The 13326-nt window shown below is 32.1% G+C and overlaps 1 protein-coding gene across 4 annotated transcripts in view; it reads left to right on the top strand.

The window, feature by feature from the left end:
* Positions 1 to 11209, top strand: part of LOC126847706 (small conductance calcium-activated potassium channel protein) — a 168364-nt gene extending 157155 nt beyond the window's left edge. For 3 of the 4 annotated variants that reach the window (XM_050588094.1, XM_050588087.1, XM_050588100.1), the window contains 7 exons: positions 2470 to 2605; positions 5168 to 5278; positions 5981 to 6108; positions 6926 to 6995; positions 7059 to 7166; positions 8798 to 9194; positions 10575 to 11209. In XM_050588094.1, coding sequence (XP_050444051.1) covers positions 2470 to 2605; positions 5168 to 5278; positions 5981 to 6108; positions 6926 to 6995; positions 7059 to 7166; positions 8798 to 9169 — 925 coding nt within the window. In that variant the 3' untranslated portion in view covers positions 9170 to 9194; positions 10575 to 11209. Of the gene's footprint in view, positions 1 to 909; positions 1046 to 2469; positions 2606 to 5167; positions 5279 to 5980; positions 6109 to 6925; positions 6996 to 7058; positions 7167 to 8797; positions 9195 to 10574 lie in introns of all 4 variants that reach the window. The other variant, XM_050588108.1, reaches the window with a different exon arrangement.
* The last annotated feature ends 2117 nt before the right edge of the window (positions 11210 to 13326 follow it).

Consider the following 13326-nt stretch of genomic DNA (forward strand, 5'->3'; position numbering starts at 1 on the left):
TTATGACGTAACGGCACGAGTACATAAGCTAAATTAGAAAATTATAACCGGCACACGTTATCCACGACGAAAAAAACTGACACCAAAACAACCTTGACGCACGATCCATAAATAATTAATCACTTATCGGTCACGTTATTATCAGTTGGAAATACAAATGTAGTGAAAAATCAATTTCCACATTAATCCGATGTAATAAAAAAAAAAATAATAATAGTGCTACAACCCCACCCATCAAAAAACATCTTTAATGGCTATATTATTATGAAAATTAACCGTATCGATTGGTACAACATCAATTAACCGTTTCTTGCGTGCTTTTTTCTGTTTAATATTATTATTCTTAGTGCAGAACCGGCCCGCCGCATGAAGGGCGAGTGGTTTCCAAGTATTACGACGAAAACACATTAACAATCTTACTTTAATAAACCATGAGCTTCTCTGCCGCTACCCCACGTCCCTAGAAACAGCCCCAAGGCACCCACCGGCAAAACAGCTCGCCTAACATTTTTCTTTCTATGAAATTTCTCTACTACTTATGGTTATTGATGTACTTGTACGTTTTTGTGTTATATATTTATATATATATTTCATAATTCAACTTACCCTAGATAGGCATACAACATAAAATAATTATTAATGCACTACTGAAACAAACATGTGTGTAAATTGTTAACAACAGTAATGATTGTACACTATATATTTTTTTTTTTTTTTGAACGAGTACTTAATACTATACAATATTATGATGAATGTAATATAATTGTTGTTAATAAATATTATTGTGCCAGAGAAGATTTCACTGGCATAATTGTGTGTATATTCTACATAAGTATTAAACTCCACCGCTGTGCCGATTGAGCCAGCAGTGGGTAGAGTAGTGTGGACAAATGTATATGTTACACACAGGTTCCACGACGAGGATCACGCCAATTACTTGAACTCCATGTGGCTGATAGCCATCACATTACTCAGTGTAGGCTACGGAGACATTGTACCAAACACGTACTGCGGACGAGGCATCACGCTGTCTTGCGGTATTATGGTAAGATTAATAATGTGACACAAAACACGTTTACCTGTACACACTGAAACCAACACATCCACAAGATACAAAAACAAAATCATGTACACACACAGCCATGCGTGTGCTTTTAATTTTTTACCCTTATGAATCGTATGGTATTTTTTTATAGTTTTACTCGTATTCTCGAGTTATCGGCCTTTTTGGTGTCTTTTCTATTTTTTTTTTTTTTTTTAGAATACCCCCACACTATTATACCTATTATATATAATTTATTTTGTACACCTTAATAAAAAAAATATATTTAAATGTATTTTCCTTATTAAAAGCGAACTGTTTACACTCTGACTATATTATATTATTAATGTTATTACAATATACTGCAGCAGGATAGGTGTATAGTAGACAACTCACAGCAAAATTATAACATCGTCCGGGTGGGTTCACGTCATAATTGTTAACCGAAAATGTAGTCGGTGAAAAGTCAAAGGAATTTCCTCTCTCGTCCTTTCCGATCAGTAGTAGTTTTGTTAGCATCACGTGGGTATCCCAGAATATAATTTCTCTACCGAATATCGAACAGTAATAATAATTACTAATATTTTCGTTAGCCAATTTTCAATAAGGGACACGCCATTGCCGTGTAAATTGATTATCTCCTGGCACCAGCTTCCACTAACTTTACAATATAGTATAATGTTGTCGCGGTATAAAGTTTTAGAAGTTTATATTCACTTCGGAAAGCCGTTAACAAACCCGACCGAAGCCAATCGAATAACTTTTGGACCCGGTGGCCGCTATTGTATAACATTACAATGTAATAATATTATGTTTTAGACAAGGATAATGCAATACAATACGTGTATTGTGTTGAACGCGTCGTGTCGGTCTATCGGACGGGTTACCCCGGACTAAATCGTCAGATTCGGTGACCTTTTAGTAACAACAGTTTATAGGACTTTAATACACTACTCGGAGAATTATGTTCGGTCAATTCTAAAAATTCCCTGTATTTAAAAATTATTAATATCGACAATATATTTTAAAATAACGCGTTCGAAGGAAAATAAAAAAAAAAGATATATGAAATTTAATATTGTAACAAAACGCGATGATTGTGTTATTGTCTTTTTGTTTTTTATGCGTCAGAAACGATACTGTACATAGCAAAGTTAATGAATTCACGATAAGGCGTATCGATGTGTTTTTTGGAGTCGATAGGTTAATAATAAGTAAAAGAAAAACAAAATATACTCGGTAGGTATCGCGTGCAAGAGAGAGCAAATAATAATGTATTATAATAATATTTTCTTTTTTTATGACAATGTTGTAATGATAACATTTTATGATTTTTTTTATATTTGTTTATTTTGATTTAAAAATTTTACGAATTCTGGGTTGTGTGATCAATTCTCTATGTATATGTATATGATGGGGCTCTGTAGGTTTCATGATGAAGATCACGCTAACCTGCTGAACTCCATGTGGTTCATAGCGATCACGTTCCTGAGCGTGGGCTTCGGAGACATAGTGCCAAACACTTACTGCGGTCGTGGCATTGCGGTCACCACCGGCATAATGGTAAGACCGATTCCTGCAGTACAAAAAAAAACCGCCCGAACGATATCCGAGAGATCCTTTCCGGCCTATTGCTTCACTTAAGAATATGCATAAAAGATAAACGATAAAAAAATCATTCTTGCCCGTTCACCGCTTAGAAAATGCATTGAACTAGCTCTGCGGGGACACTTTGAACGTACACGTTCGACTTTCCCGGGCGAAGTATGCCGCTGACCACCCAGGGGACAACAAAGGCTTAGGAGGATACATGTTTTTAAATGTTATAATTTTTTCATTTATTATTAAATCAACCACGCTTCTATAAGACACACGAAATCAATACACTCATACATATTATACTATGTTATCTTTAATCTTTATCAAACGGACAGCAAGGACGATGCACATTCCAAGTGTCCCGCCATTTAATCTGTGACAGGAATGTCAAAAAATATAAGTTTCTCCTACACTACACCCCCCCCCTCCCCCTCACTTGTTTCCTATACACGTTGTACAGTAGTTTCGATAGCGCTTTAGGCAAGATAGATGAATAAATACTATTAACCTTTTCGGTACGGAGAGCGTCGAGAAGTGGGCGGTCCTGTCAGCCGATAAAAATTAAAATGAAAAATTTAAGAAAACGAAAAAATACGTAAGCCGGCTGGTAGGCACGACTATTACCTGACGGATGTATAAGTCGGCCGTCCTGAAAGGGTTAATAAAATGTTATTGTGTACAAAGTGTATTGTAATTGATATAATTGATTATTATCGTTGATTTTAATTTGTTATTATTGTTATTGTTACGACTATTATTTTATACTTAGAAATTAGTCACTTCCTATGGCATAGACGCACTGTTCTAGACTTAGGCAAAATAATATCACACGCAATTATTTAATTGATAAATACTATACTGATATTAATGTTGTTATTGTAATATATAATACTTCGGTCTTTTTCACACGGCGTATCGTATAGGCAAACTTGGTACACGGGCGCACTCGGTAACATATTATTAGTATACGTTTTGTTATTTTGTTTTTGAGGAGGTTCGTCAATAAATGTATAAAATTATCTAGGTAAACTATAATCCCTTTATCTATTTTAACACAAAGGTAGCAACACTATAATATGTATTATGAAGATTATTGTTATCTCTTTTCTTATTATTATTATTTTGTGCAAACACTAACAACATTTTATATCTGAATGCCACGCAATTTCAAATGCATCACGCTTTATCTTTCTAATACAAACTAATATTAACTGATTGCACTCACTTAAAACATATATAAACCGATAACCAAAATGACATACTGCAGAATTCGAACAAAACAAATTCTATAACAATCTAATCTATCTCCAGCTTTGATATGTGTAAATATACTAACTCGAGATGCACATTTAACATTTTGTTTTGTATAAAACTGTACAGGAAACTATGTGAAACTATATTCCTTATTTATAATAATATAATATAATAATATTGCATGATAATACTGTATAATACGCCGTGGGCAACGCTTTGCTGATTATTAATACACAAAACCAAATATTTATAATATTGTCTATTACTATTAATATATATATATTAATATATATATATATATATTAATTATTATAATGATTTGTTTTATATAATTTTATGTGAGCGGTCGAGGGAAAATCGGAAAACAACATAACATTAAAAAACATATTATGTATCTTTAGTTCGTCAGACAACGCACGCATCGACAATAAAACCATACCGACTCCAATTACACATTGATATCGAATATTTTTTTTAATTTCGCGGAATCCCAGTTTCCCGTTGATAGAAAGAATATAATACAATATTCATTATCATAATATAAACTGGAGCATGGCAACGAGCAATGGTGGGTCCACCGTTAGTCGTAAATGTGACGTACAAAACAAAAGTGCAGTTACATCGATCGCCAACGATTAAATGTTCAATACAAAAAAAAAAACAAGAGTTAAACACTACGCTTTTAATATGATATACTTACTTAATAATTATCAGTCCAAAGAACGATATCTTTTTAGGTACTTAATATATTATTAATGTAAACAATTATTAGCGTTTATTTTGTATTATTATTATTTAACCAATATATACATAGTTCATCGAGTATTTTACGTTTTGCATGTCTAGCCAGCTATTATGTAATATATTTTTGTAAAATTAATAATACTGTCGTCAAGCATTTAATTAAATACTCCCACACAGCCCGAAAACCGTACAACAGTTATACATTTTGTTTTGATTTTTGTCTACTATCGTAGACAGCGTAGAAAAAGAGTGCGCGTTTCGGATATTATCTTTCCGGACTTCTGCCCAACTGTTAATTGTTAATTTTTAACAACCAAAACATATTTTAAAAAATTAAAATATTTTACACTTTTTTAAAAAAGTGTTTAATTTATGCATGTACAAATGTTTAATGGCTTTCACCATCTAATACACAATAATCAATATCTAATTAACGAGACTATATTATAATGTTAGCTGATTATCATTCCATGGAATACCAGTCGGTTACTGCCTGTATACTAAAGCTTCTAAAAAAACGTTTTACAGGGTGCTGGTTGCACGGCTCTTCTGGTGGCCGTCGTGTCCCGTAAGATGGAACTGTCTAGGGCAGAGAAGCATGTCCACAATTTCATGATGGACACTCAACTCACAAAACGAGTACGCTCACCGTTCAATCCTTCTAATTTGCTTGAACCGAAATGTTATTTTAAGGCCCCTGGATACCGACCGTTTTTTTCAGCCAAAACACATAATTTTTATCCATCGCACAGGCCGTACCAGTGATCCGATAAGCAATCTAAAAACCGAAATGAATTCGTCATGAAGTTTACTTGATCGGTCAGAGTATTTTTTTTTCAATTTTTAATTTTAACCGTTTCCAAATTTTATTTTAAAATTTGAAATTTTATAAAATGTTCAAACGTATTTTGTGCGTAGTAGGAATAAGATATCAAAAAAGTACGCTGACCGATGTCAAATCAACTTCATGACGAATTCAAATCTGTTTTCAGATTACTTATCGGATCATTGGCAGAGCCAATGCATTATAAATGAATTATGCGATGGACAAAAAGTGTACTATTATATTAAGTAAAATGGCTTTTACTCATAGACAAAATGATTTAAATTAAAAATAATACCACGAAGCTTATACAAATTAACCGGCAAATTAATTGACATCGTCGAAATTTATTAAAACCACTTTTTTCTTAAATATTGCCCATACAAAAATACACTGAATGTAACTCCTTAAAAATGGTCGGTATCCAGAGGCCTTAACGCAACGAAAATCAATCAATATTCGGTTTTTTGTTATTTTGTTAACGTTTTTTTTTTTATTATTATTATTATTGTTTGTAGCTGAAAAATGCAGCGGCCAATGTACTCCGAGAGACGTGGCTGATCTACAAACACACCAGACTTGTAAAAAGGGTGAACGCAGGCAGGGTTCGAACACACCAACGAAAATTTTTACTGGCCATATACGCGTGAGTTTGTCAGTTTTTTTCAGTATTACTTCACACCTATGTTTCTTCTACAGTACATAATATTATGTTTTTATTCCCTTACCCTGTAACGGCTGTTGGTTTTTGAATAGAAATAAAAACCTAAAATAAACTAGACCATAACATTTGAAAAGAACAAAAATAAAACCACTTAATAATTCGGGTCGCAATTATAAAACAACTAATAGAAAACAACAATCATCAATCAATTTTAATTGGATAGGTAAAAAATTATGAAACGTCAATAAAGGTTCTTCCTCAGAGAGAAATCGTTTTTCAAGTCTAGTCGCTAACTTCCACCCTCTAAAATCTCACTGTATTAACAATGTTAGTAAAATAAAACGTAAGCTAATATTTATTAATGAATATGAATAGTGAATAGTGAACATTTTTAAAAGTTTTTAAATTTATAGCAAAATTATTTAAAAATGTGTAGACTGATACATTAGGATTTGCTTAATATGCGTATGGTTTATGAGGGCTCTGTCCTCTTGCCCACTCCACATCCCTGTTTGACTATTGGTGACAAAACATTTTTTGCTTAGACCCTTTTAAGTTGTACTTTTGTTAACTATATCCATCCACTCTATAACTTGGGGTAAAATTATTCATATATCTTTATTTTAAGTAGTACCATGTTTAGAGTACAGAATTAAATAAAAACGTTAATTTATAATTAGATTTGTTCGTTTTTAGATTATAGACAATATGATGCACTATATATATATATATATTTAAATTGTCTGTAAGATATTCAACGCGTTTTACTATTTTATTGAATCCGTACGTTTTTGCACAGGTTAAGAAAAGTTAAAATGGACCAAAGAAAACTAATGGACAACGCGAATACAATAACAGATATGGCTAAAGTAAGCCTCCAATTGCATCAACGGAATGATAAATATAAAGAAAATTGATTAATATGGTTTCAGACGCAGAACACGGTATATGAAATCGTATCAGATATGAGTAATCGATACGACGCTTTCGAAGAACGTTTGGTGAACCTCGAAGACAAATTAGTAGCCTTACAAGAACAGGTGCATAATTCATTATTTGTATCTAAATTATATACAATTGTTTATGATTGGTACACTACTATTGTCCGTCGTCCAGACAGCGTAATTAAAATTATTAGCTAATAAGCCTGAGAAATTTCCTAATGCAAAATCTAGATGCATATAATAATTAGTATATACCTACTTATAAAACCAGACAAAATGTTCTATAACCTTTGTTGTGTTTATTATTTTATGACTTCAATGAGATAAATACTAAAGAAGGTATACTATAAAATCGTTTTTTATTAAACTTTTTGACCATTCGTGGTGTATAATAAATGAGTAATTAATAATATGTTTATAAATAGTTCAATTTTTTCACGCGAACAATTTTGTGTTGAAACTAATGTAGACTTTTCCGGGTTTTTGAGGGAGAAGTTTGTAAATTACGTCGGATCGACCAAATATATGGATAAAGCCGACTTTTAAATTAGCCCAAACGTGTAAAACTCGAAAAAAAGCTTCCACGTGATTACACGATATCTAGTGATTGAATCTCCTCTGTAAATAAATTCGTCATCATCGCTAAATACAGAAAAAAATATTTTTCCAGAGAGATAAATTGCAAGTGACGTGATAAAATCGAAATTAGATTAGTCTTAATTTAAAAAAAAAACTTTTCCACATCAGCATAATGACATAATAACGTGACTAAAATGAATCGAGAGAAAAATAAGCTACGGTTTGTTCTTAGTCATGCTCGTGTTGACGTATAGATTATACTTGGGCTAGGTGACTCAGTAAATTAATAAGTTTGACCCAGTGTTATGGGGCGCATTAAAGAATGCTTTACAGCCCTGTGCATAAATTTGACTTGTGAAGATAATAGGACAAAGTTTTACTTGTCTTTTTTTACTGTTAAATTACTTATAAAATACTGCGGATATACTATAATTAAAAATAATAGTTTTTAATAAAAATATTATTACTACAGAGTAAAGTTAAAATATTTGTTGCCACTTAACATAAAACTAGTTATCCTTTAAAGACTTCATTTTACAACTACCTCTGGTTCTTTAAACACTTAACCTAAGTAGAAAAAATATATATATATAATTTCTTATTTATGTATTAATTAGAATCTTGTCTAGTTTCGGGCTTACCGTCAGCCTTAATAGTTAACCATCTTCAAACTGTACACTTTGTGGTAACGGAATCGAGTATGATTTATATCATTTTATTTTTTACAGTCCTCCTTATTAAAATGCAACCTTTTACCTTTTCATTTGATAATCACTTTATACCGTGAGTGTGAGCACTATAGTTAACCTCCAATGTGGTGCACACCGAGCAACGAACTGGTAAAACAATCCGAATACAACGTCAAATTAGATACTATACCTCATCTGGCCAATAAAACCTACAGGCTACCAACCAAATTGATTTATTTCAGGGCCCAGAGATAAGAATATAATATTACACTTGTTTTAAGCACAATTTGTAGATATATTAGTTATTATCAATTTTTTTTATATAAATTGAATACTTCAAATAATTTGATTGTTTTATAACTTAATCGAATTTCTCCCTCAGTATTGGGGGTGGACTAACTTCATGTAGTCTTTGGCATGAGGTAATGATTTAATATTGTTTTTTTTTTTCTGGTTTAGCTGGAGTTGTTGCCAGAGATACTTACCAGGTGCATAGCACAACATCAGGTCAGTCAAGCCAACAACGTGTCGACGACCGAATCTAGGCGCAACTTCCTGCATCCGGAGTCGGCGGCAGTGACCGGCCAGCTACAAGCGTCCACGTCATCGTCGCCCGGCGGAAGCGGCAACCCGCTGATGTTCCCTTCGCCGGGCACCGCGGGAGGCATGGCCATGGGTAACGGATCTACCGTTATGTCACACTCGCGCAGCGTACCACCAACCGGTGCCGGCGGAGCTTCGCATTACCACTGGCCTACGAGTCCCATACTGCCACCAGTCAGCAGTCGGACACCGCATTTAGTACCCGAGCCCATACAGCCGTCAAGCTGAGCCTACGCCCGGTCGCCACCCATCGGTAAACGATTCTGGATTCATTACACCTGATCGATCGCATACTGTTACCGGTCAAAAAACGATTAGGACTCATTCTTGATCAATACTGATGTCCAAGTACAACTGGGCTTTAGCGATTTGACGTGGTCTCTTTGTAGGTCATTTCACCGCTGTAACAATGTTGCTGGCTTATAATAACATGTTTTACCATGCCTAATGTGTATTATAGTCTATACTAGTTGATCCGAGATGACAGTAGTCTTAACAAACTCGGTGATGGTCCAGCGATTATAACCCTAGGCGGCTATATCTCGGAAGCGTTTCGAGGTCGATTGGTAATAACTGCAAAACAATAAAAACACGAGGAATTACCATCTTGGCAAAAACAGATCGGCGCGAGGTACGGATAAAATACCTACCCACTGACCCAAACGATCATATTATTATTATCTTAGTTCCGAGGTTTAACGACTAGTTTCGACGGACTGGCAACCGTTATTATGATATTAATATCGAAATTATAGTCTTAACGGGCGAAAATTTAATAACAGAGACCTAGCGATAAATCACAACGCCATTTCGCACTCGTTTAAACCCAACGTTTGGCGCCCGTGACGAAAGAGCTTAACCATAATAATATCGCTAGCAACAATATAACAGCGCACGCACACACTCGAAAACCGTATGCGAATTTCTCCGGTTTATTGTTAGGACGGACAAGCGTAAATCGTAAAATACATAGAACTTTTATGGAAATGTCGTTTTATGGTTAACTATAAAAACGAAAGCCACGCATAAAAAAAAAACAAAAAGCAGAAGAACGCGAAGGAGCAAAACGCAACCAAGGACGACCAGGCCAGTAACATGACGTACTATTACTAGTTTTGCGTTCGGTTCGGCTAATTTATAAACATAACGCGTACTTATATCCCCGGCGACGTAAATCCGTGGTTGGCTGGCCTTAAGTATTTGACAGTCTGCCGATAATAGTTTATGACGTCCAGATGTCTGCGCTGTTGTATAATATGGAAAAAAAAAACAAAAAAGTTGATCTGCAAACGTCTAGCACGGCGCATCGTAATCGCGGTATATCCGAGCGTGTCGGCCCGCACTTCGATCCCGGTCGGAATTTGTCCACTTTTCTGTCAGCGTACATCTTAACCAATACTGATAAAGTACTATCCACATATCCGTACAGTATCCAAATATTTTTGTAGCGAACGTGGGAATTTAAAGTACATTATGGCTGGTTGAACATTATTTAAATATGGGTCTTTTTGGCCTTTTAGGATGCGGTCGCGACGATAGCACCTATGCAGACTTAAGCGATGCCTACGTATAATACTCCAAACAACGAGCGATAAAGGCAGTTTTTAAGTAATATGTAATCGTTTTGTTACAGGAATTAACATAATATGTCAGCGCTCGTTTTAAATGGGCCAAACGACCAAGAAGACATCAACGAATAACGCGACGACCGATGTGTACGACAAACCTCAGGGCGCGTTAATATTAATTATGTTATACAATTTATAATAATAATAGACCAACATATTTATATATATATTATTATACAAGAAAACAATAATGTTAAAAATTAATAGAATAACGAATATGATTAATAAAATAGAATTATTAAAAAAAGTTATATAATAATAACGATTATATATTATATTTATAATATATTACTATAGGTATATATATTTATAATATATTTACCTTTTTTATGTCTTAACTAGAAGTTAGTAAGAATTGCTCAGACTATATAAGTATGTGAAATTGACTACGATTTATTTCATGCCTAGGATACGTTTAATACTTTAAAGAAATGTTTTAGATACTAGGATTGTATACGCCGCGCGTAATGGCCTTAATTAATTTTTTTTTAATTTCTCCGTTTTTCTTTTGTTATTATATAGTTATTGTTAACGTTTGTATATTTATAAAGTCTAAATTATTGTCTTTGTAATAATATAAAATAATACATATAGTTTATATTAAATATTATATTATATATAAAATAGTTATTTTCGCTTTAGAACTGCGTATGTAACTATATTTTTCTACAACGAAAAAAATCGATTTTAAAATATATAATCATAAAAAAAACATTCTTAACGCAAATATATATAATAATACTCGTATTTATATGATAACATTCGGTAGAGCTTTCAAAAAAACATAAATAAATAATAATAGAGTTAAGACTTAAATAATATACATATATATATATATTTCTTTTTATACAAGATTGCGCTCTAAACATTTGATTATAACTATATAAACAGATTAACAACTTACACGATTAAAAAAAATTTCAAAAATCCTAAATCAATTGAAATCTTATTTTATTTTTAAGAAGACACTATCGACCCATTTATTATGGAGTAAAGTAAAGTAAAGGCAAACTTTTTATTTAGAGCTTAAATTATAGTAATTACTTATTAATAACTATAACGAGGCTTCTTTTTCGATCATTTTTTTTACAAGACTTTATGGTCATTTCTATAGAAAAAAATTTTGTTTCAATCGAAATAGGTTTGCTCGAATCAAAACCAAAATGACTTTGAACTATTGTACAATGACAACATTTTCACAGTAAATAGAGGATCTATATCAGTGCTTTTAATTTTTATTAACACCATCCATTATTTTTTATAACTCCTTAAAAATGACTAAAAAACAACCAGAACCATAAAAATTCGTAAGAAAAAATTATTCCGTTTTTCAAAACATTGCCATACTTAAGCATATATAATTTTCTCTTATACTTTCCGTGAAAATGTGGTAAATTTAAAATAGTATTCCAGCCTCTACAGTGTGTTTATTCGCGCGAACCATGTCTTCGAACTACGAATTACGGGTGGGTACCATCCTCTACTCTTGCAGTCCTATTTTTCAGTCACTAGGTTTATTCGGATCTGAAAAAAGTATACAATTTCTAAATTGTTATTTCTTTTTTAATATTGCAGTTAAGCTTAGATGAAAAGAAGAAAATCGTAATGATATTTAGTGCGCAATCATGTACAGTCATATTAATGTACATTTGCTATACTGTCGCAACAATAATATAACCGTATTCCGTAATAATAATAATAATAATAATAATAAATAATAACGCACAATGCATCTAAACTTAATGAATTATTTAACCAACGATCAGAGTATGCATAATATTTTTCTTAATTCTAGAAACTGCGCACAGATACGTATATTACCTACCCTTGTTATATTTTCTTAAAAAAAAAACAATAATACACGACCAATTTTAATTATTAACAATTTAAACAAAGATCAGTTATTTTTCTTTCATTCACGTTTTTACTAGAAGTAAAGTACTTAGCTCATTTAATATTTTCTAAATGCATATGAACCCGCTGCATTTTATGTTACTTATCCGTATAATATGAAATCAATGATGGTAATTTAAAAAATGTATTTTTAATTATTATTAACAAAACACATACTATTACTTTACTTACCTAAAAGAGAAAAAAAGTTCAAATAAAAAATTAATTATTTATAAGAACATCATACATTACTTAAAATCGATAAATTTCTAAAAAAAAGGATACATATCATAGCGTTTAAAATAGACATTTGTTTGTGCATTTTATGGACTGTAAACAGCTATTGTCAACAGCTAATGGATCGTCTGGTACTTATTATTAAACTTTTCTAAAACAACATTTAAAAAATCGCAATAACTCTGTCGTTCTCGACGACTTACTAAGTGGGCAATCCATAGCCAAGTTTTATATTATTTGTGCGAGTATTTTTTCTTCTATAAAAGGGTTCACAAAACAAAAAGGGACATTTTGAATCAGGACCAAATCGATTATTTTAACTTAAAGATAGGTATATTAATCTATATATATTATGTATTATTACTATTATAAAAAACAATTCTATTATTATTGTATAGTCGAATAAAAAAAAGTAATTAATTATAGACAAAAATCTTAAGGTGGTTAATTTTTAAATAATATACATTTAAACGTTTAATTAAAACTTTGAGCTGTATAAACATAAATATATGTATAATAAATTTTTCTTAAAAAAAAAAAAAATACAATATTATAATAATATATTACGTTAATTTGTTTTTGTTCATTTTAGTTTTCCACATATTATTATGTATTTACAAAAAAAAT

Source organism: Adelges cooleyi, unplaced genomic scaffold (genome assembly GCF_023614345.1).
Source record: "Adelges cooleyi isolate 19-005CV unplaced genomic scaffold, UGA_ACOO_1.1 ACOO_flye_CR_arks_rails_tigmint_CR_PRNA_1, whole genome shotgun sequence".
NCBI lineage: Eukaryota > Metazoa > Arthropoda > Insecta > Hemiptera > Adelgidae > Adelges > Adelges cooleyi.